Source organism: Fundulus heteroclitus, chromosome 17 (assembly GCF_011125445.2).
Source record: "Fundulus heteroclitus isolate FHET01 chromosome 17, MU-UCD_Fhet_4.1, whole genome shotgun sequence".
Taxonomy (NCBI): domain Eukaryota; kingdom Metazoa; phylum Chordata; class Actinopteri; order Cyprinodontiformes; family Fundulidae; genus Fundulus; species Fundulus heteroclitus.
The window spans coordinates 20105534-20123684 of NC_046377.1; the positions used below are offsets into that span (position 1 = coordinate 20105534).

Below are 18151 nucleotides of genomic sequence, written 5' to 3' on the forward strand. Positions count from 1 at the left end.
CTCTGCAACCGGTGGCTCTTTGGCTACAAATTATATTTTTATTATGGTATTTAAATGTAATAATGATGATAAATGCAGGTTTCAGCAGTTTTTTTCTTTTAATTTTTCACAACAGAATGATGCTGACAGTGCACTGCAAAAACGGAACTAGAAGTAAGTAAAATGTTCTTAAAATTTGTGTATTTGTCCTTGATTTGAGCAGGTAAATAACATGAGTTGCCAATGGAATAAGAATTTTGCACTTAAAATAGGAAAAATTCATCTCTATCATCTTATTTCAAGTGCAGGATGTCTAATTATCTTATTTTAGGGGTAAAAATGCTCATTCCATTGGCAGATAAGCTTATTTACCTGCTCAAATCAAGGACAAATACACTAACTTTAAGAATATTTTACTTATTTTTAGATCAGTTTTTGCAGTGTGCCAGTAATATTTAATTTTAAATCAATATTTTTTTCATTATGTTGGAAACTATGAATATTTTTTTTTACATCATTATCCACAAATATCAACATCCCTGTCCATCCTTTTTTTTTAAAAAAAAAACTCAAAACAGAGATAAAATGGTGTTTTTTCTTTAACGATGACAACATATTTCCTACAGTAGATCTTTCTCAAAAATTAGAACTTGTCTTTTTTTTCCTAAAGGCCAGGCAACATTTGTGGCTCTAAATGAGTTTAATTTAAGTAGACTGTAGGAAAAATGTCTCTTTAGATCAGGGGTCAGAAACCTTTGTAACCCACAGAGCCATTTTTACCCTCGGTCCAGCTAAACACATTTTGTTTAGAGCCACAAAAGTTACACATCTCTTTGAAACAAGAGCTTGTTTTTATAGTATATTATAGGACATTTGTTTACATTTTTTTTTTGTTTTGTTAAAGATCAACAGTTTTTATTATTTAACCAACAGTATTTTTATGTTTAGGTTTAATGCATTTTCTTCAATTGGACATTTGAATTTTATAGCAAATGGCATCAAAATGATTAAAAAGCAAGTCGTTTGCAATCTTTTGACAAAAAGATACTTTAATTTAGCTAAAGTAAAATATTCTATACACCATTAGTTTCTTTCTTTCTGGAAATGTTATGCATATATTCCAGAACTAAATGCATCCTAAAGCTAGCAATGTTAAATTATATTTAGAAACATTGAGCAATTATTTCCTCCTGTGTTTTTTAAGTTTTTAAGAGCCAAAGCTGAAGGTGTAAAGAGCCACAGGTTGCAGACTCCTGCTTTAAGGGGACGTCTGAGCGCTCTGCATGCTGGGAGCCTCAGGATCCAACGTCATTCATCTCCACGTTGGGTTCTGGTCCGACTTTAAACTTTAAAGCCTTTGTTGATTTGAAGTGAAGCTGAAGAATCTAGAGTTTCCCCACAGCATGATTCTGCCACCGCCGTGCTGGCAGTCGGTTCTCAGCTCACTCCTAATGTTCTGTAAATGCTTAATTAGCTTAGGGCAACATTTTTAATCAGAATTGATGTTCAAATTGATGGTAAAAAAAAAAAAAGCCCAAAACTAATGAGCTAGTGGGTGTGTGTAACCTTCTGACTGTAACCGCAGCCTCCTCTTGATCCTTCAGCTCTGCTAGGACGCCCCACCGCTGTCGGCGCCCTTTGTTGCTCTTTTGCTCAGCCTCACCCTTTTTTTATTGTTTTGCCCTCCTTCAGCTTCAACTTCCTTCCTCTCCAAACATCGTAGCTTCGCGCTTGTCCGTCAATAATCAGCGGGATTTGTTTGTGTATTTTCCTGAACCGCCCGCCACCTTTTCAGCTTTTAACCGTGCGTGAGAAATGCAAAATGGTTTCATAAAACACCCATCGGCGGCGGCGGCGGAAGCCCGTTCAGGATCGGTCCCTGGGGGTGCGTTAGAGTTTCAGAGCAGCGCCGCCTCTAACCTTCATCGCAGACAGGACTCTAAAATGGCATCAACCTCTCCCCACACTCGCTGCCAAATGGCCTCATGTTCCTGAGAGATGGGAATCACACCAACACACACACACACACACACACAGGCTGGAAATTACCCTGCAGTCAGCTTCATTTCACACGCTGGATCCAAGGTGTAAAATGCTGACTCATCGTTGGGCGACATACAGCTGTGCTAATCAGAGAGAGATGGAGAGATTAAGGGAGGGCGGATGGAGCCGTGTCGGGTCCAGGAGATCCGACGATCCGCTCTCTGTGGTTCAGAACGGCGCCGACACAAAAGGCCGTGTTTTCACCCACTGTGGGTCACGGGTGGAAAAGATGCCCCCGGTTCTGGTGCCGCTTAGACTTGTGATTTCAAAACTTTAGGTTTGTCTCGATTTTTCTGAATCTTAGGTTTTTTTCGTTGTTGTTTTTTTTAAGTGCATCGTTTTCTGCCCGGTTTTTATGGAGTGAATTTTGTTCCGTTATTGTTGAAGGAAAAAAAAATAAATTAAAAATGCAATCCAGAAGTTAAACTAAAAACCTCTTAATCAAAAAAGTTTTTTTGAGAGTAACTCTGGTGTTTTCTTTGATTTTATATTAAAAAAAACTTTTTTTTTTTTTTTTTTTATATTTTTCATATTTTATTTTTTCCAAAAAATATAGTTTTTTTTTCTTTTTTACAGATTTATTATTTTCAAATCTCTTTTTTTCGTTTTTTTTTTTGTTTGTTTGTTTTAGTTTCCTGTCTAGGAATGTAGCAATAATAATTATTGTCTTAATGCCAAAAAGAGCCCAACAGATTTTACTTTCAGTGTGGAGCCTTACCGCTCCGCTTTATTTATACATGAAAGAAGCTTTATTTTAATTGATGCTGCAAATATTTCATGTTAAATGGACACTGAAACAAGAAGGTAGAAGAGGAAAAAAAAGAAGAGGTGAAAAAGAGGAAAGAAAAGGGAGAGAGCGATACAAATTTATCTTGAGTTCACACAACAGACAATAAAAAATGTGTACAGTTTTAATTTTTTTTCACATTATAGATAAAAAAAGATCAAAAGTTTGTGTCAGAGTTTGAGGCCTTTGATATCAGTCCCTTTGTGACTGATATGAGCCGTGTTACATGGATTAGTCGGCCTTCATGAATCACAAATAATGAGGTAATAAAGCACTTTAGGGGCAATGATTTAAGGCTTCATTTACAGAATGTGCATTTAGATATTCCTGAGAGAAGTGTGCAAAATAATTAAAATAAGAGATTGAGGACAGATTGAGTTTAAATTGCGTTTTTCAGATCAAATTCTCTTCACTTTCCTCTGAAGCAAAGATGCATTTCTATTGGTCTGTTTGGACGTTAGTGACGACATTTTTATTTGTCGTGTCAAGAGCAAGAATGCAATATGTAAAACTCAGACTGAAAGAGAGAAATTTGAAAATATAAAATCTGTAGAAGAATTTTCAGAAACAAAATCTGAGAAAACACCAAAGTTACTCTCGGAATGTTTTTTGTTTTTAATTAAGAAGTTTAAAGCTTAATTTCTGGGTTGCATTTTATTCTTTTGAATTGCCATTTACAAAAATGTGTTCTTTGCAGCAATAATGGAAGAAAATTCACTCCACATGTTTTAATCACGTTTCCCCCTTCAGGATGATCCAGTTTAACGACTTTATCTGCTGCAGCAAATAACATGAAATTTCTGCATCGCATTAAAGCGGTGGGCCCTTATTTAGTCTCAGTCCTGTGAGAGGACACATTATGCGTTAAATAAACAGATTTATCTGTCATTAGACGACACATAATAGATTAAATTTGATGCCACCTGTTGTAGATTCTCCAAAAAGCCTTTAAATGAATCCGTCTTTTATCAAAGCGACTTTTTCTCATTCTGAAAAACTAGAAAAATTCCACTTTTAATAGGACTACATGTGTTCTGCTGGGAAACAAGTCTTGTGTTAAATCATTTTCGCAGCAGGGATTGTTGATATATTTCAAAAAATTATTATAATAAAACACCGTTTTGCTGCAGGAGCGGCCATTTTGGATTTACCGGTTGTGTCCGTCACATTTTTTTATTAAAAGTTGATCCGAAAAGCTCCTGATGGCCCGGGTGTTGGGTTTGAAAACCGGCCCACAGCATCATTGATCCTCTGCTCTACCTACCAGCGCTACGCTCCCACATGTTCCTGCTTCGTTTTACACCAAACTGACATGTTGGTATCTGGAAGGCTTGTGACGGTGATGATGGAGAATCTCTGGTACCCAACGCATCATCCTCTCTGATCCACGTTTGTCCCGCTAAGAGCTACACCAGGGGTGTCAAACTCATTTTGGTTTAGGGGCTGCATTCAGCTTAATATGATCTCAAGAGGGCCACACGAGTTAACTCATTGCAAGATTAAATAGAACTAATAAAAGTGGACTTGTTGTTGATTTTTATATTAAATGAATTTCACTTTTACACAATATATTATGAATAACCTCAGCGTTTTTAAGAAAAGTATGTGCAATTTCAACAATACTTTTACTCAGTTAAACATTTACTTGTACATTATGCATAAGAACTGATCACAGTGATTGAACAATGTTGAAAAACATTTATTCACATTTTTTGGAACTTAAAAACACTGTCCTGCATGACAAAATACATCAAACAGATAAAAATTAAGAAATTATTTGAATTTTTCCACACCTGAAGCTTAATCTGCTAATTAAAACACAGCGCCCCTCGTGGACAATATAGGAACTGCATATTTTCAATTAAACGAAATACATGTTTTTTTCAATAATTGTTTTATCATTCTCTTCCTTTTATCTTGTCCACTTGTGAAAGTCAAATCTGATGAGCTCTTTGTGGCATCTTATTGCCACATTGCCAGACAGGACACTGGAAAAAAAAAAATAAATAAAAATTATAATGATAATGCATTTAGCCACAGGGCCGGACTAAATTGTTCGGCGGGCCGGATCCGGCCCGCGGGCCGTATGTTTGACACCCCTGAGCTACACATTTCTAAATTACTTCCCTGACTGTAGATCTGGCCTAACAGGAGCAGCGCTTTCTGTTTGTCTTTCCCATTTTGAAGAGTGACCGCTAGTATAAACTAATTATCAGCCTAAAATGATCAGTTTCCCCTCGCTGAATAAATTATTTTAATTCAGGTTTTCCGCTTAAAGTGCTTATCGTTGCATAAATGTGGACCCATGAAGACCTTTTTTTTTCTTAATTATTCAACATGTTAGCTGAAGGATGATGTGCTAGTTCATGATATTATGGGATGCAAACATTAAAAGCGGTAATTATTTTGTAAAATGTGTCCTTTTAGACTGGAGGAAGTAATCCTAAGGAGTCGCTTTAGTCTCAGGCGGCGCTTTGAGCCGTCTTTTGCCGTTTGGTTCCTCCTGCACACGTGGATTATTGGTCACCCATCATGACAAAAATGTGTTCTCCATCACTTAGAGTCCAACCCAGGGCCTGGCTAGCGTTTGTGGAGCCTTTTTGTTTAATCGTAGAGCGACGCGTCTCTAAACTGGGCTGTCTCTTTATTAAACATTCAGGCCAACCCAGCCGAGCAGTCCCATCTACCAGTCGGGGCGGCTTCAAGCTGGAAGGGGCCAAAACTCAAAGAGGTAAACTCGACCCCATACATGGCCGACATCACCCCCATCCCAGGGTTCACCACCACCAAATCTGCCGTTTGTTATAAGCCAACTAACCCTGTGTGTCTGGGTGTGTTTATCTTTCCTTAAAGGGCGGTGGAGGTAGCCGTAGTTTCCACTTAAGGAGCTCGGGGGGGATTTTTGGTGCAGGTTCCTGCAGGAGCACAGACTACCAGCCAGTAGTCTGGAGCCACTTTATTCACGCCGCTTTCCTACTTTGGGGTTTTTATTTATTAAATTTTATTTTTTTTGCATCTGTCACTCTTTTCTGCGGTGCTTCTGTTTTTTTTAAAAGAGAGCAGTGACCTTCCCCCCATCTATCTGCATTTGCATCCTTTTAGAATGGCCTTTGCTGTGTAACCCACTTTAACCCTTTGCACCGAGACCTCAGGGCCTCATTAGACGCTAACGGTTGTTCCCTCTTCCTCCTCCCGACTCGCCGCAGACACGAGAGGAGAGGAAGATGGAGGCCATTCTGCAAGCCTTCGCCAGGATGGAGAAGCGGGAGAAGCGGCGGGAGCAGGCCTTGGAGCGGATCGGCAGCGGCAAAACTGAAGTGGGCGGCCGCGGCGACATCAAGGAGGAGCCGCCGGCCACGCCAGAGACGGTCGACTCTCCGGCCGTCATGCAGGTGAGCGAGAGAGACAAACGGAGGCGGGATTAGCGCGAGATTTTTGTCAGAAAGGCCTTTTTTTTTAACAGCCGCTGGTGTCTCAGGTGCCTGTGGAGATAAAGGAGGAGCCCGGACTGAAGCCGGCCAAGGTGAAACCCTCCCGCAACAGGAAGAGCTTCTCCAGGAGCCGGACTCACATCGGCCAGCAGCGGCGGCGCGCTCGCACCATCAGCACCTGCTCCGACCTGACGCCCAGCTCTCCGGCCGAGCCCGTGGAGCCTCCGGCCAGCGAGACGCCCGAAGGAGAGACGCCGTCCGCGCCGGAGCCGGAAGCAATCCCCCCACACGTCCCAGAAAGCAGCCCCCCACACAGCAGCTCGCCGGCGCCCGACAGAACCCGCACAGGGAGCAAGAGCTACAAAACGAAAAAGGTTGGAGGCGTTTCTGTCTGTGTTCCTCAGGGTTCCTGCAGATCCTTAAAAAGTCTTAAAAGGCATTGAATTCTGTAATATAAAACTAAGGCCTTAATTAGCATTAAAATGTCTTAAATCAATCTTTCTTAGGTCTTAAAATTGTTGCCAGGTCATTAGTTTTTGTAATCCTTACCAAACAGTAAAATAATTGACACAATTATATATTTTTTAATTTACAGAAGGCTCAATTTAACCGTTATTGGTTCCGTCCCGATAGCAGAACCAATAAAAACTGTTGCGGCCGGACCATAGCTGCGAAAAAGAGTTGGTACTGGTTATGTTGTGGGTTTTAAAACTGATTTATAGTTTATTTTAGTAGGGAACAAAACAAAGTTTGTGAGTTCAGTTCAGTAGTTGTTAAAAATATATCTGTAATTTGTGTTTTTTTTTTAGCTTTCTTCCTATATGGAATGTTTTTTTAAAGTTTTAAACATGTCTACTGGGCCACAAAGTAATGGTTTATGTTAAAATAAACATTTGGGTGAAGTTGTCGCAACCAGATTTATCTTGTTTATCGTGAAGTTGGTCTTAACTTTTTATTTTAAGTGGCATTTAAAAAGTCTTAAAAGGCATTGAATTCTGTAATATAAAACTAAGGCCTTAATTGGCTTTAAAATGTCTTAAATCAGTCTTTCTTAGGTCTCAAAATTGTTGCCAGGTCATAAATAGGATTTTTTTTTTTTAATCCTTACCAAACAGTAAAATAATTGACACAATTATATATATTTTTAATTTACCGAACGGCTCAATGTAACCATTATTGTTTTCGTCCCGATAGCAGAACCAATAAAAACTGTTGCGGCCGGACCATAGCTGCGAAAAAGAGTTGGCACTGGTTATGTTGTGGTTTTTTAAAACTGATTTATAGTTTATTTTAGTAGAGAACAAAACAAAGTTTGTGAGTTCAGTTCAGTAGTTGTTAAAAATATATCTGTAATTTTTTTTTAGCTTTCTTCCTATATGGAATGTTTTTTTTTAAGTTTTAAACATGTCTACTGGGCCAGAAAGTAATGGTTTATGTTAAAATAAACATTTGGGTGAAGTTGTCGCATCCAGGTTTATCTTGTTTATCGTGAAGTTGGTCTTAACTTTTTATTTCAAGTGGCATTAAAAAGTCTTAAAAGGCATTGAATTCTGTAATATAAAACTAAGGCCTTAATTGGCATTAAAATGTCTTAAATCAATCTTTCTTAGGTCTTAAAATTGTTGCCAGGTCATAAATAGGATTTTATTTTTGTAATCCTTACCAAACAGTAAAATAATTGACACAATTATAATTTTTTTAATTTACTGAACGGCTCAATGTAACCATTATTGGTTCCGTCCCGATAGCAGAACCAATAAAAACTGTTGCAGCCGGACCATAGCTGTGAAAAAGAGTCGGCACTGGTTATGTTGTGGTTTTTTAAAACTGATTTATAGTTTATTTTAGTAGAGAACAAAACAAAGTTTGTGAGTTCAGTCCAGTAGTTGTTAAAAATATATCTGTAATTTGTGTTTTTTTTTTTTAGCTTTCTTCCTATATGGAATGTTTTTTTAAAGTTTTAAACATGTCTACTGGGCCAGAAAGTAATGGTTTATGTTAAAATCAACATTTGGGTGAAGTTGTCGCAACCAGGTTTATCTTGTTTATCGTGAAGTTGGTCTTAACTTTTTATTTCAAGTGGCATTAAAAAGTCTTAAAAGGCATTGAATTCTGTAATATAAAACTAAGGCCTTAATTAGCATTAAAATGTCTTAAATCAATCTTTCTTAGGTCTTAAAATTGTTACCAGGTCATAAATAGGATTTTATTTTTGTAATCCTTACCAAACAGTATAATAATTGACACAATTATATATTTTTTTAATTTACCAAACGGCTCAATGTAACCATTATTGGTTCCGTCCCGATAGGAGAACCAAAAAAAACTGTTGCAGCCGGACCATAGCTGCGAAAAAGAGTCGGCACTGGTTATGTTGTGGTTTTTTAAAACTGATTTATAGTTTATTTTAGTAGGGAACAAAACAAAGTTTGTGAGTTCAGTCCAGTAGTTGTTAAAAATATATCTGTAATTTTTTTTAGCTTTCTTCCTGTATGGAATGTTTTTTTTAAATTTTAAACATGTCTACTGGGCCAGAAAGTAATGTTTTATGTTAAAATCAACATTTGGGTGAAGTTGTCGCAACCAGTTTTGTCTTGTTTATCGTGAAGTTGGTCTTAACTTTTTATTTCAAGTGGCATTAAAAAGTCTTAAAAAGTCTTGAATTTAACTTGCCTTATGCTGTAGGAACTCTGCTTCCTTATTCAACATTCAGGAAAATGGTTAAAACGCTTTAAACTCTCTCTTCCAGCACTTTGTGAGCGAGTGGGTGGGAGAGAAGCAGCAGGACCGCGGCGCAGCGCGAACGCCAGAGCCGGTGCCGGACCGGCCGCTGAGAATAAGCAGCGACCCGGAAGTGCTCGCCACGCAGCTCAACGCGCTGCCGGGCATGAGCTGCTCGCCGCAGGTGTACAGCACGCCCAAACACTACGTCCGCTTCTCCTCGCCGTTCCTGGCCAACCGCAGCCCCACGGCGCCCGGCGTGCCCACCGGGAGACGGCGCTCCAGAGAGCTGCCGGAAACGCCGCCCACCACCGGCTCCTGTAAAAAGGTACGTTCCCCCCGTCACGTGACAGACCAACGCCGTAAAAATCTTTTCTGTGTAAAATACGTGTTTATTTTCAGCCCCATTTTCTCTGACACCCTGAATAAAAGCCTTCATTAGCGTTTACAGTCCCTCTGCTTCAGCTTCCCGGGACTTTGACTAGGCCATTCTGACATGAAAATGCTTTGATCTAAACATTGGTTAAACTACACTGCAAAAAGAGACCTGAAAGTAAGCAAAATCTTCTTGAAATTAGTATATTTTTCCTTGATTTGAGCCTTCCAACAATGGCTTCATTACCCAATTATTTACACTGCAAAAACGGAACTAGAAATAAGTAAAATATTCTTTAAAATGAGTGTATTTGTCCTTGATTTGAGCAGGTAAATAAGATTATTTGCCAATGGAATAAGATTTATGCACTTAAAATAGGAACAATTCATCTCCATCTTATTTCAAGTGCAGGATGTCTAATTATCTTATTTTAGGGATCAAAATACTCATTCCATTGGCAGATCATCTTATTTAGCTGCTCAAATCAAGAACAGATACACTCATTTTAAGAAAATATTACTTATTTCTAGTTCCGTTTTTGCAGTGTAGCCGTGTGTTGTAGCCGCTGTAGCTAAATAAGGCTGTTTGCCAACGGAATGAGTATTTTTGCCCCTAAAATAAGATAATAAGACATCCTGCTCTTGAAATAAAATGATGGAGATAAATTGTTCTTATTTTAAGTGCAAAAATCTAATTCCATTGGCCAATAGTCTTATTTAGCTGCTCAAATGAAGGAAAAATACACTAATTTCAAGAAAATTTTACTTACTTTTAGTTCCCTTTTGCAGTGTATAATCTACTTTGACTTGTTTCTTTGTCCTTTCAGCAAAAAAAGTGAATCAAATAAAAACATTTCCACCGTATGATTCTGCCATTTTCAGTTTTTTGTGCTGCTGTACTACTTTTTGTTGGTTCGTTGCATAAAACCCCAATAAAATGCACTAAATTTTGTATCCGTAGCAGGAACAAAACGTTTTGTGCTGCAAAGTCGTCTAAAATGTTGCGTAACTATTGAGCTGTTAGTATTTTAGCCGCTGCCGTCATTCATGGACTCGTCTGCTTGCAGCGATGGTTGAAGCAGGCTCTGGAGGAGGAGGGCTCCACCAGCCCCGCCAGACGGCCGAGCCTTTTCATGCCCGGCGACGGCCCTCTCAGCCCGTCCGTTAACGGAGACTCGGACAGCCCGCTGCTCTACAACGGCACCTGCTCGCTACCAGGTTGGTTGATTTCTAGCTTTTATTATTAGTTCCTCTAGAACACCAGTCAAACCCAAGGCCCGGGGGCCAAATCCGGCCCGTCGAGGTCATTTATCTGGCCCTCAGGAGCCAGAAAAGGCCTCCTGGGAAATTTTTTTAGTTATTTATTTTTTACTCTGTAGTAACAGCTTCCTGCCACTAGATGTCAGTTTTCCCACAACACATTGAAACAACCAAGAAATGTCCAGAAAGAGAAAAAGTGATGCAGAATGATGAGTTTAAAGTGTAACTCACCCCAATAACAACTTTTTTTTTGCAGATAAACAGTTTAAATTGGGCATAGAGAGGCTACCTTTATGTTGCTGTGAAATCTTTATGTTTTTATGTGAACATCAATGACATTATGAAATCAAAAGAATCCCCTATATACGTGGAACCGGACATTTTAATTACTTCATGATGCCAAAGTGGCCCCATCTAGAAATTAGTTTGACACCCATGATGTAGAGGATTCAGTTTTTTGGGAGGGATTTCAGAATTTCAGAAAATATTATTATTAATATACTTGAACTACACGATGGGAAAAATAATTTAGAATAGGGGGTTTTCAGCTGACGTCACGCTCACGTGACTACTCAGCGCGTCCGCCATATTGGGTGGCAGTCGTTTCGCACCGTTGACCTGCATTGTATGACGCCTTAGGCAGTATTGGAAGTGAACAATGGGGAAAACGTGTTTAATGGTTGGTTGCACGGTCCGTGGAGGTGGAGATCAACGCTTTCTATCGCCTACCAGCCGTAATAGTGAATCAATGTGAAAAAACAAATCAGCTCTCTGAACAACGCCGTCACCTATGGCTGACACGGATATCCAGTGCCGATTTGGACGGTGTTAAGCTGGAATACGCCAGAGTCTGCGGTGCTCACTTTGTCACAGGTAATTAACTGTTAAGTATTTAAAACATATAAGAAGAATATATTAATAATAGGGCTTGGGCGTTATGACTTATTACTTTCCGCGGCTGTCATGTTGACTGCCTCCGCCGCCTCTACTGCCTATTACTACCGCATACTGTACTCCCTCTCTCAGCCGTGTTTTAATTTGATTAATTTCACCTTAACTTGATTTCAACCATGGTAAACCGTTGCTGTATTGTGGGCTGTAACAGCGCAACACATGATCGCCATGGGAAAAACATAGAAACAGATTAATTTTCCACCGCTTTCCTGCCTGGAGGCGCAACCACGGAGAACAACTGTTAGTGATAACAAAGAGTCGTCGGCTCGCTTGGATCGCGGCTGTAAGTCGACCGAACATAACTTTCCACAGTATCCCGATGTCAATGAGAGTGTGTTCTAAACGTTTGAAACACATAGCAGCTAGTTAAAAGTACATTACATGCGCGAGTGGTTGTTAGCACTGACGGTTAGCAGCTACTAAACTAGCATGGGCCAGAGCCCGTCTGAGCGCAGCTTACCTTTGAACGAGTTGCTGTGTTCCCACTGTTTGCTGGCTTTATGATCTGCAGCTCCTACCGGCGCCAATACAGTAAATACAACTTAATTTTGCACTGGTCATTGTTCTGCTTAAATAATTAAAGCCGCGAGCGGCGTCGATCGGCCCAGAGCCCGTCCGCCCTGCGGCGGGCGGTGCGCCTTCGCGCACCGCCCGCCGCCGGCCGCCAGCCACCGCAGAACCATGCGACACATTTGCGTCGGATTGTTTACATTTTTACCATCTTATTAAAACTCACCCGTCCACGTATGATGGCGATTTCCTTGATGTACATAACCAGATGTGAACTGGTTGTGAGCCTCTAGACCCTTGTAAGCTCTCATTTCCTCAAGAGTGTGCAGAGGGTTTTCACCGAACACCAGGTAATGCACTATGTCGCCGTGCTCTACATTTGGCCAATCATCTGGATTACGGCTAAACAAGGCACCGTGGAGGGCATACGGGTCCATATGGTCGATCACGGAACATTTCCTCAGATATACGTCCTTATCTGGTCGCTCTAGCGTGCTGGCGTACTTATCCATTCGCGATACGATAATACGTGTAAGACAACTAGAGATAAGGAAGTGTGCCACCCAATATGGCGGACCGGAAGTTGGCCAGTGACGTCAGTGAAAACACCCTATTGAGTCTTGATACGTCTGGGAACGCATAAAAGTTGATTTGATAGTTTTTCTCCAAGTCTGGATAATTTTGGAAAAATTAAAATTGAGCATCATGGACAATAGTTCATTATCTAAGATCAAAAATTAGAATAACCTAGCTTTAAACGGATTTATATTTAAATTATGAGCTTCAGTTTTTGTCCAGCTAATTTATTATTTTAGTTTCTGATCTAAAGGCTAAACACTCGTTCCTAAATCAACGTTTTTCTACTTTTTCTTTCCCTTCCAGCCTTAGAGCTGAACTGGGTTCAGTTTAGATGGCAAACAAATGGTTAGAAGTCCAGTTTTCTGCAATCAGTAGAAATTAATATTTCATGGATCCGTATTTCGTCCGCGATAACCTAGTCAAGATGTTTATAATAGATTTTAACTGATTAAAGTTTTTCAGAATGCCCCAAAAAATCGAATGTGAAACGACTTTTCTGCTGAGCTAGAAACCAGCTTCATGTCTCTGTTTTTTCACGAGTTGTTGGGAGGAAAAAAACCCGACTTTGCGAATGTTTTTTTTCTCTAAATGTGGATAAAAACAGACTTTTCTAGATTTTATTATCCTCTGTTCCCTCAGAGCTGCCCACTCCTTTGAAAAAGCGGCGGCTGACCCCGTTAGACGCCTGCATATCGGAGAGCTCCACGCCCTACGGTTCCCCTTGTGCCACGCCCACCCGAGCGGACCACTCCGACACGTCGGCAGCGTCCAGCTTACTGACCACCCCGCCTCGTCCCCGAACAGAAGAGCCGGGCGCCGAGCCCGCGTCCAACAATACCCCGACACACGCACTTAACACCCCCCAGGAGGTACGGAGGCCGCCGCCGCTCACCGCTGCACGTTGTTTCTGCCTGCAGTAAAAAATGACGACTGAGTTTGTTTCCTGATCCACAGACTGAGTCTTCAGAGGAGAACTCACCAGAGGTCAGTCGGAAACCCTCCGTGCAAGAGGTGAGATGTGCCTTTAAGCCCTGAGCTGTTGGTGAAATATTTTTTAAGATAAATAATCAGTCACACTGCAAAAACCGATCTAAAAAAAGAGTAAAATGTTCTTAAAGTTAGTGTATTTGTCCTTGATTTGAGCAGGTAAATAAGATGATTTTCCAATGGAATAATATTTTTGCACTTAAAATGGGAACAATTCATCTCAATCATCTTATTTTAAGTGCAGGATGTCTAATTATCTTATTTTAGGGGTCAGAATACTCATTCCATTGGCAGACAATCTTATTTTTTTCCCTAATATTGCGATTTAATGCAATTTTTTTCCCAGTTTAATTTATCATGTCTTTTTAAACATATACAAACAAATCATTTTGTTTCCTCGCTGTGCGGATTAGTTGCTAAAAGACCCACAGCATCTAAACTCAGAGCAGAAATTATTGCGTTCTGCCTACAATATATTTCAACCAAAATTGCAATTTTGACTTTTCTCTGCATTAACCACAAGCAACAAAAATGTTCTCTAAAAAAAGATGTTTGTAAAGAACGACTATTTTAAATATGAACTTTTAATGTTTCTATTGATCAGAATATTATTCAAGAGAACAGATTTTAGTTGATTTGGACATCAATCCTTGTTGAACATAAAGTCCAACCAACAAGCAATTCTATGTATTAAACTGACTGACCTGTACTTAATGCTTTGTATGATTATATAAACTCTAAAACAAGTAATAAAATTAGATTATCTCACTGCTGCAACTGTCTTCCCTTCCATGTGGAGGCAAACCCACTTTAAACATTTTACCAACACCTAATGGACGTGTCTAATTCCCTATTTGTTACATAGCCAAAAATTGCAGACTCTGATTTGGAAATTGCGTTTTTTTAAATCGCGATTATATTGAAAATGCGATTACTTGTTCAGCCCTAATTTTTAGATCAGTTTTTGCAGTGCAGGAGTCTTATGCTGTTTGGAAAAGTCGGGGATTTGATTCATGTGTCCCATCCATCAGTCTGACCATCTCTTCATCCATTGGTCCGTCTTTACACCCAATTATTTATCCGTCTGTTCATCCATCCAGTTCCTCTCTGTAAAATCACGGAGGATTTATCACTGAATGTGTTTAGAAGGTTTTGGGGTCGTGTTAAAACTGAGCGGCGGTGCTGAAAGTCCCCTGATGCTGATCCTCTCTGTCTCTCCCAGGCGGATCGTCCTCCTTCGTTAAGCTCCTCGCCGAGCGTCCGGCCCGCCGCCTCAGACGGCGCCGCGTCAGAAGTCAAGCTTTCTGTCCCAGAGAGCCCACAGCTGCCGGCCGCTGAGCCGCTGGACTGTGGCGAGGAGAGGACAGAGGGGGGGCCGGCGGACGGCTCGGGCGAGCCTCCTTCGTCAGGAGAAACCTGCACTTCCTCGTTTCCGGGCTGGATCAAAAGCCCGGACCGAGGCTTGACTGGACCAGCTGGTCTGAACTTCTCCCCAGTCAACTCAAACCTACGGGACCTCACCCCGTCCCACACCCTGGAGCCTCTGGCGGCTCCTTTCAGGCCGGAGGCCGCGGCTGGGACCGCGGCGGCGGCGGGGCCGGCGGCGGCTGGGGCCGCGGCGGCGGGAGCGGCGTCCCTGTCCGGCTCCCAGCCTCCGTTCAGCGAGGCGCAGGGACAGCTGTTCTACTCCTGCCCCGAGGAGGCCGGCTCCCTCGGCCTCTGCCGCTCGCTGAACGGGGACGGCCTAGGCGAGGGAGGCGCGTCGGCACAGAACCCACCGCAGAGGAAGAAGGTGAGGGCCGACCCGCCTTGGAGGTCTTTGTATTTACGTCATGATGGGTGTGAGGAGATAAACGGCTTTATGAGGTAGCTGCAGGAAATGTGTGGCTTCCTTCTGCATGATGTCGCTCAGTAACGAGCCTAATTAGAGTTTAATGAGAAGAGTTTTCCCTTTTAGGTCAGGTTAGTACAAAAAATTTACAAAGGTTTTTATTTCCAGGCGGTTTTCCTGCAGTAATTCGTCCATTTCTTGACCCGACCGTCCATTCACTGCAAAAACAGATCTAAAAATAAGTAAAATGTTCTTAAAATTTGTGTTTTTGTCCTAGATTTGAGCAGTTATATAAGATTATCTGCCAATGGAATGAGTGTTTTGACCCCTAAAATAAGATAATTAGATATCCTGCGCTTGAAATAAGATAATGGAGATGAGTTGTTCCTATTTTAAGTGCAAAAATCTTATTTTATTGGCAGATCGTCTTATTTACCTGCTCAAACCAAGGAAAAATACACAAATTTTAGGAGCATTTTACTTATTTTTAGTTCCGTTTTTGCAGTGTTGTTCCTCCTTCCAACAATGGCTTTATTTCCCAATTATTTACACTGCAAAAACGTAACTAGAAATAAGTAAAATATTCTTTAAAATGAATGTATTTGTCCTTGATTTGAGCAGGTAAATAAGATGATTTGCCAATGGAAATAAGATTTTTCCACTTAAAATAGGAACAATTCATCTTCATCATCTTATTTCAAGTGCAGGATGTCTAATTATCTTATTTTAGGGATCAAAATACTCATTCCATTGGCAGATAGTCTTATTTACCTGCTCAAATCAGAGATAAATACACAAATTTTAAAGAATATTTTACTTATTTCTAGTTCCGTTTTTGCAGTGTATTTCCCATCCACCTGTCTATCCATCATCTTTCTTGCACATCCCAGTTTTTGCAGATTCCATATTTAAAGTCTGCAAAACAATTTGTGTTTTTCTATATTTAAGCTTCATATTGGCTAAAAAAAAATAAAATAAAGGTCCAGTCTGTGGAAACCTGAGTCTGAACAAGGAAGTTAACATCTGACATAGACAGCTTTATTTGTCATTTTGTATGCACAAAGTGCGTACAGAACAATATTTCGTTTGCATACAGCTTGAAAAATCACAGTAAAGTGCACACATTTTCTGGATAAAGATGCAGCAGTGATTTATGCAAACAATTGAAATGTAAAACAATGTAAACAATGCAGGGGAAATAGACAGTGTGCGATTCACAGTATCCAGGAGAGTATTATTAGAACCGTGTAATATATGAATGTGGTACAGAGTCCATTTGTGGCTTCAGAATGCTGCCCCCTGCTGCCCAGACCTAGAATGGGCCTTTTTTCTCCATCGTGTTGCTTTGTGCCGCTACATCTCCATCCTCTGTCGGCGTGTCGCTGATCGTAAACCGCTCCGTCCTCCCAGGTCTCGCTGCTGGAGTACCGCAAACGTCAGCGAGAAGCTCGTCGCAGCGGCTCCAAGACCGAGTGCAGCTCCCCGGTCTCCACCGTGCCTCCTCTGGCTGTGGAGGCGTTCCCCGTGGCTCTGGAGCCCAGCGGTGAGCCTCCTCCACCCCCCGCTCCGTGCAACTCCACCCAGAGCGTGAAGGAGCCGCAGAGCGGCGAGGAGAGCGAGGCGTCTGGAGAGAAGGAGGGAGGAGAAGGCCAGTGGTACGTGACGTTTTTTTAGGGCTGATATTATCAGTGTTTGTTTAGAGGCCAGATTATTAAAGGTGTCTTTGCCATCAGGACGTCGTCGACCTCGGTGGAGCAGGCCAGAGAGCGCGGCTATCACAGGGCGTTGCTGCTCAGCAAAGATAAAGATGCAGGTGAGGAGAAAAAAAAAGACGATCCCTGCAACTTTTTCACGCGTTATCCCGTTAAAGTTAGGTTTGCATCGCTGGGATTTTATGTGACACAAAGTATCGCATAATAGTGAGTTGGAAGGAAAAATCTCCACTGGGTGTGTTTTAGCCCTGGTGCTGCTAAATAAAGTAGGGCTGAACGTTTTTTTTTTCTTAATATTGTGATTTAATGCGATTTTTTTTTTTTTTTCAAGTTTAATTTATCATGTCTTTTTTAAACATATACAAACAAATCATTTTGTTTTCTCGCTGTGCAGATTAGTTGCTAAAAGACCCGCAGCATCTAAACTCAGAGCAGAAATAATTGAGTTCTGCCTACAATATATTTCAACCAAAACTGCAATTTTGACTTTTCTCTGCATTAACCACAAGCAACAAAAATGGTCTCTAAATAAAGACGTTTGTAAACAAGGACTATTCAAAACAAGTACTTTTAATGTTTCTATTAATCAGAATATTATTCAAGAGAACAGCTTTTAGTTGATTTGGACATCAATCCTTGTTGAACATAAAGTGCAACCAACAAGTAAGTCTATGTATTAAACTGATTGACCTGTACTTAATGCTTTGTATGGTTATATAAACTCTAAAACAAGTAATAAAATTAGATTATCTCACTGCTGCAACTGTTTTCCCTTCCATGTGGAGGCAAACCCACTTTAAACATTTTACCAACACCTAATGGACGTGTCTAATTCCCTGATTGTTACATAGCCAAAAATTGCAGACCTCTGCGATTTGGAAATTGCGTTTTTCTAAATCGCGATTATATTGAAAATGCGATTAATTGTTTAGCCCTAGCGGGGACGAGGAGATAGGCGCTAATCGCAGGATTAAACTGGGAG

At 40.7% G+C, this 18151-nt stretch overlaps 1 protein-coding gene across 7 annotated transcripts in view; it reads left to right on the forward strand.

Annotated features, from left to right (window-relative positions):
• The window catches only part of kmt2e (lysine (K)-specific methyltransferase 2E), a 47629-nt gene that overhangs the window by 27764 nt on the left and 1714 nt on the right, over positions 1 to 18151 (forward strand). For 4 of the 7 annotated variants that reach the window (XM_036149170.1, XM_036149172.1, XM_036149175.1 and 1 more), the window contains 10 exons: positions 5469 to 5540; positions 6016 to 6201; positions 6288 to 6614; positions 8990 to 9289; positions 10404 to 10554; positions 13279 to 13508; positions 13594 to 13650; positions 14849 to 15418; positions 16868 to 17112; positions 17191 to 17270. In XM_036149170.1, coding sequence (XP_036005063.1) covers positions 5469 to 5540; positions 6016 to 6201; positions 6288 to 6614; positions 8990 to 9289; positions 10404 to 10554; positions 13279 to 13508; positions 13594 to 13650; positions 14849 to 15418; positions 16868 to 17112; positions 17191 to 17270 — 2218 coding nt within the window. The remainder of the gene's footprint in view (positions 1 to 5468; positions 5541 to 6015; positions 6202 to 6287; positions 6615 to 8989; positions 9290 to 10403; positions 10555 to 13278; positions 13509 to 13593; positions 13651 to 14848; positions 15419 to 16867; positions 17113 to 17190; positions 17271 to 18151) is intronic. The other 3 variants (XM_036149173.1, XM_036149174.1, XM_036149176.1) reach the window with 1 other exon arrangement.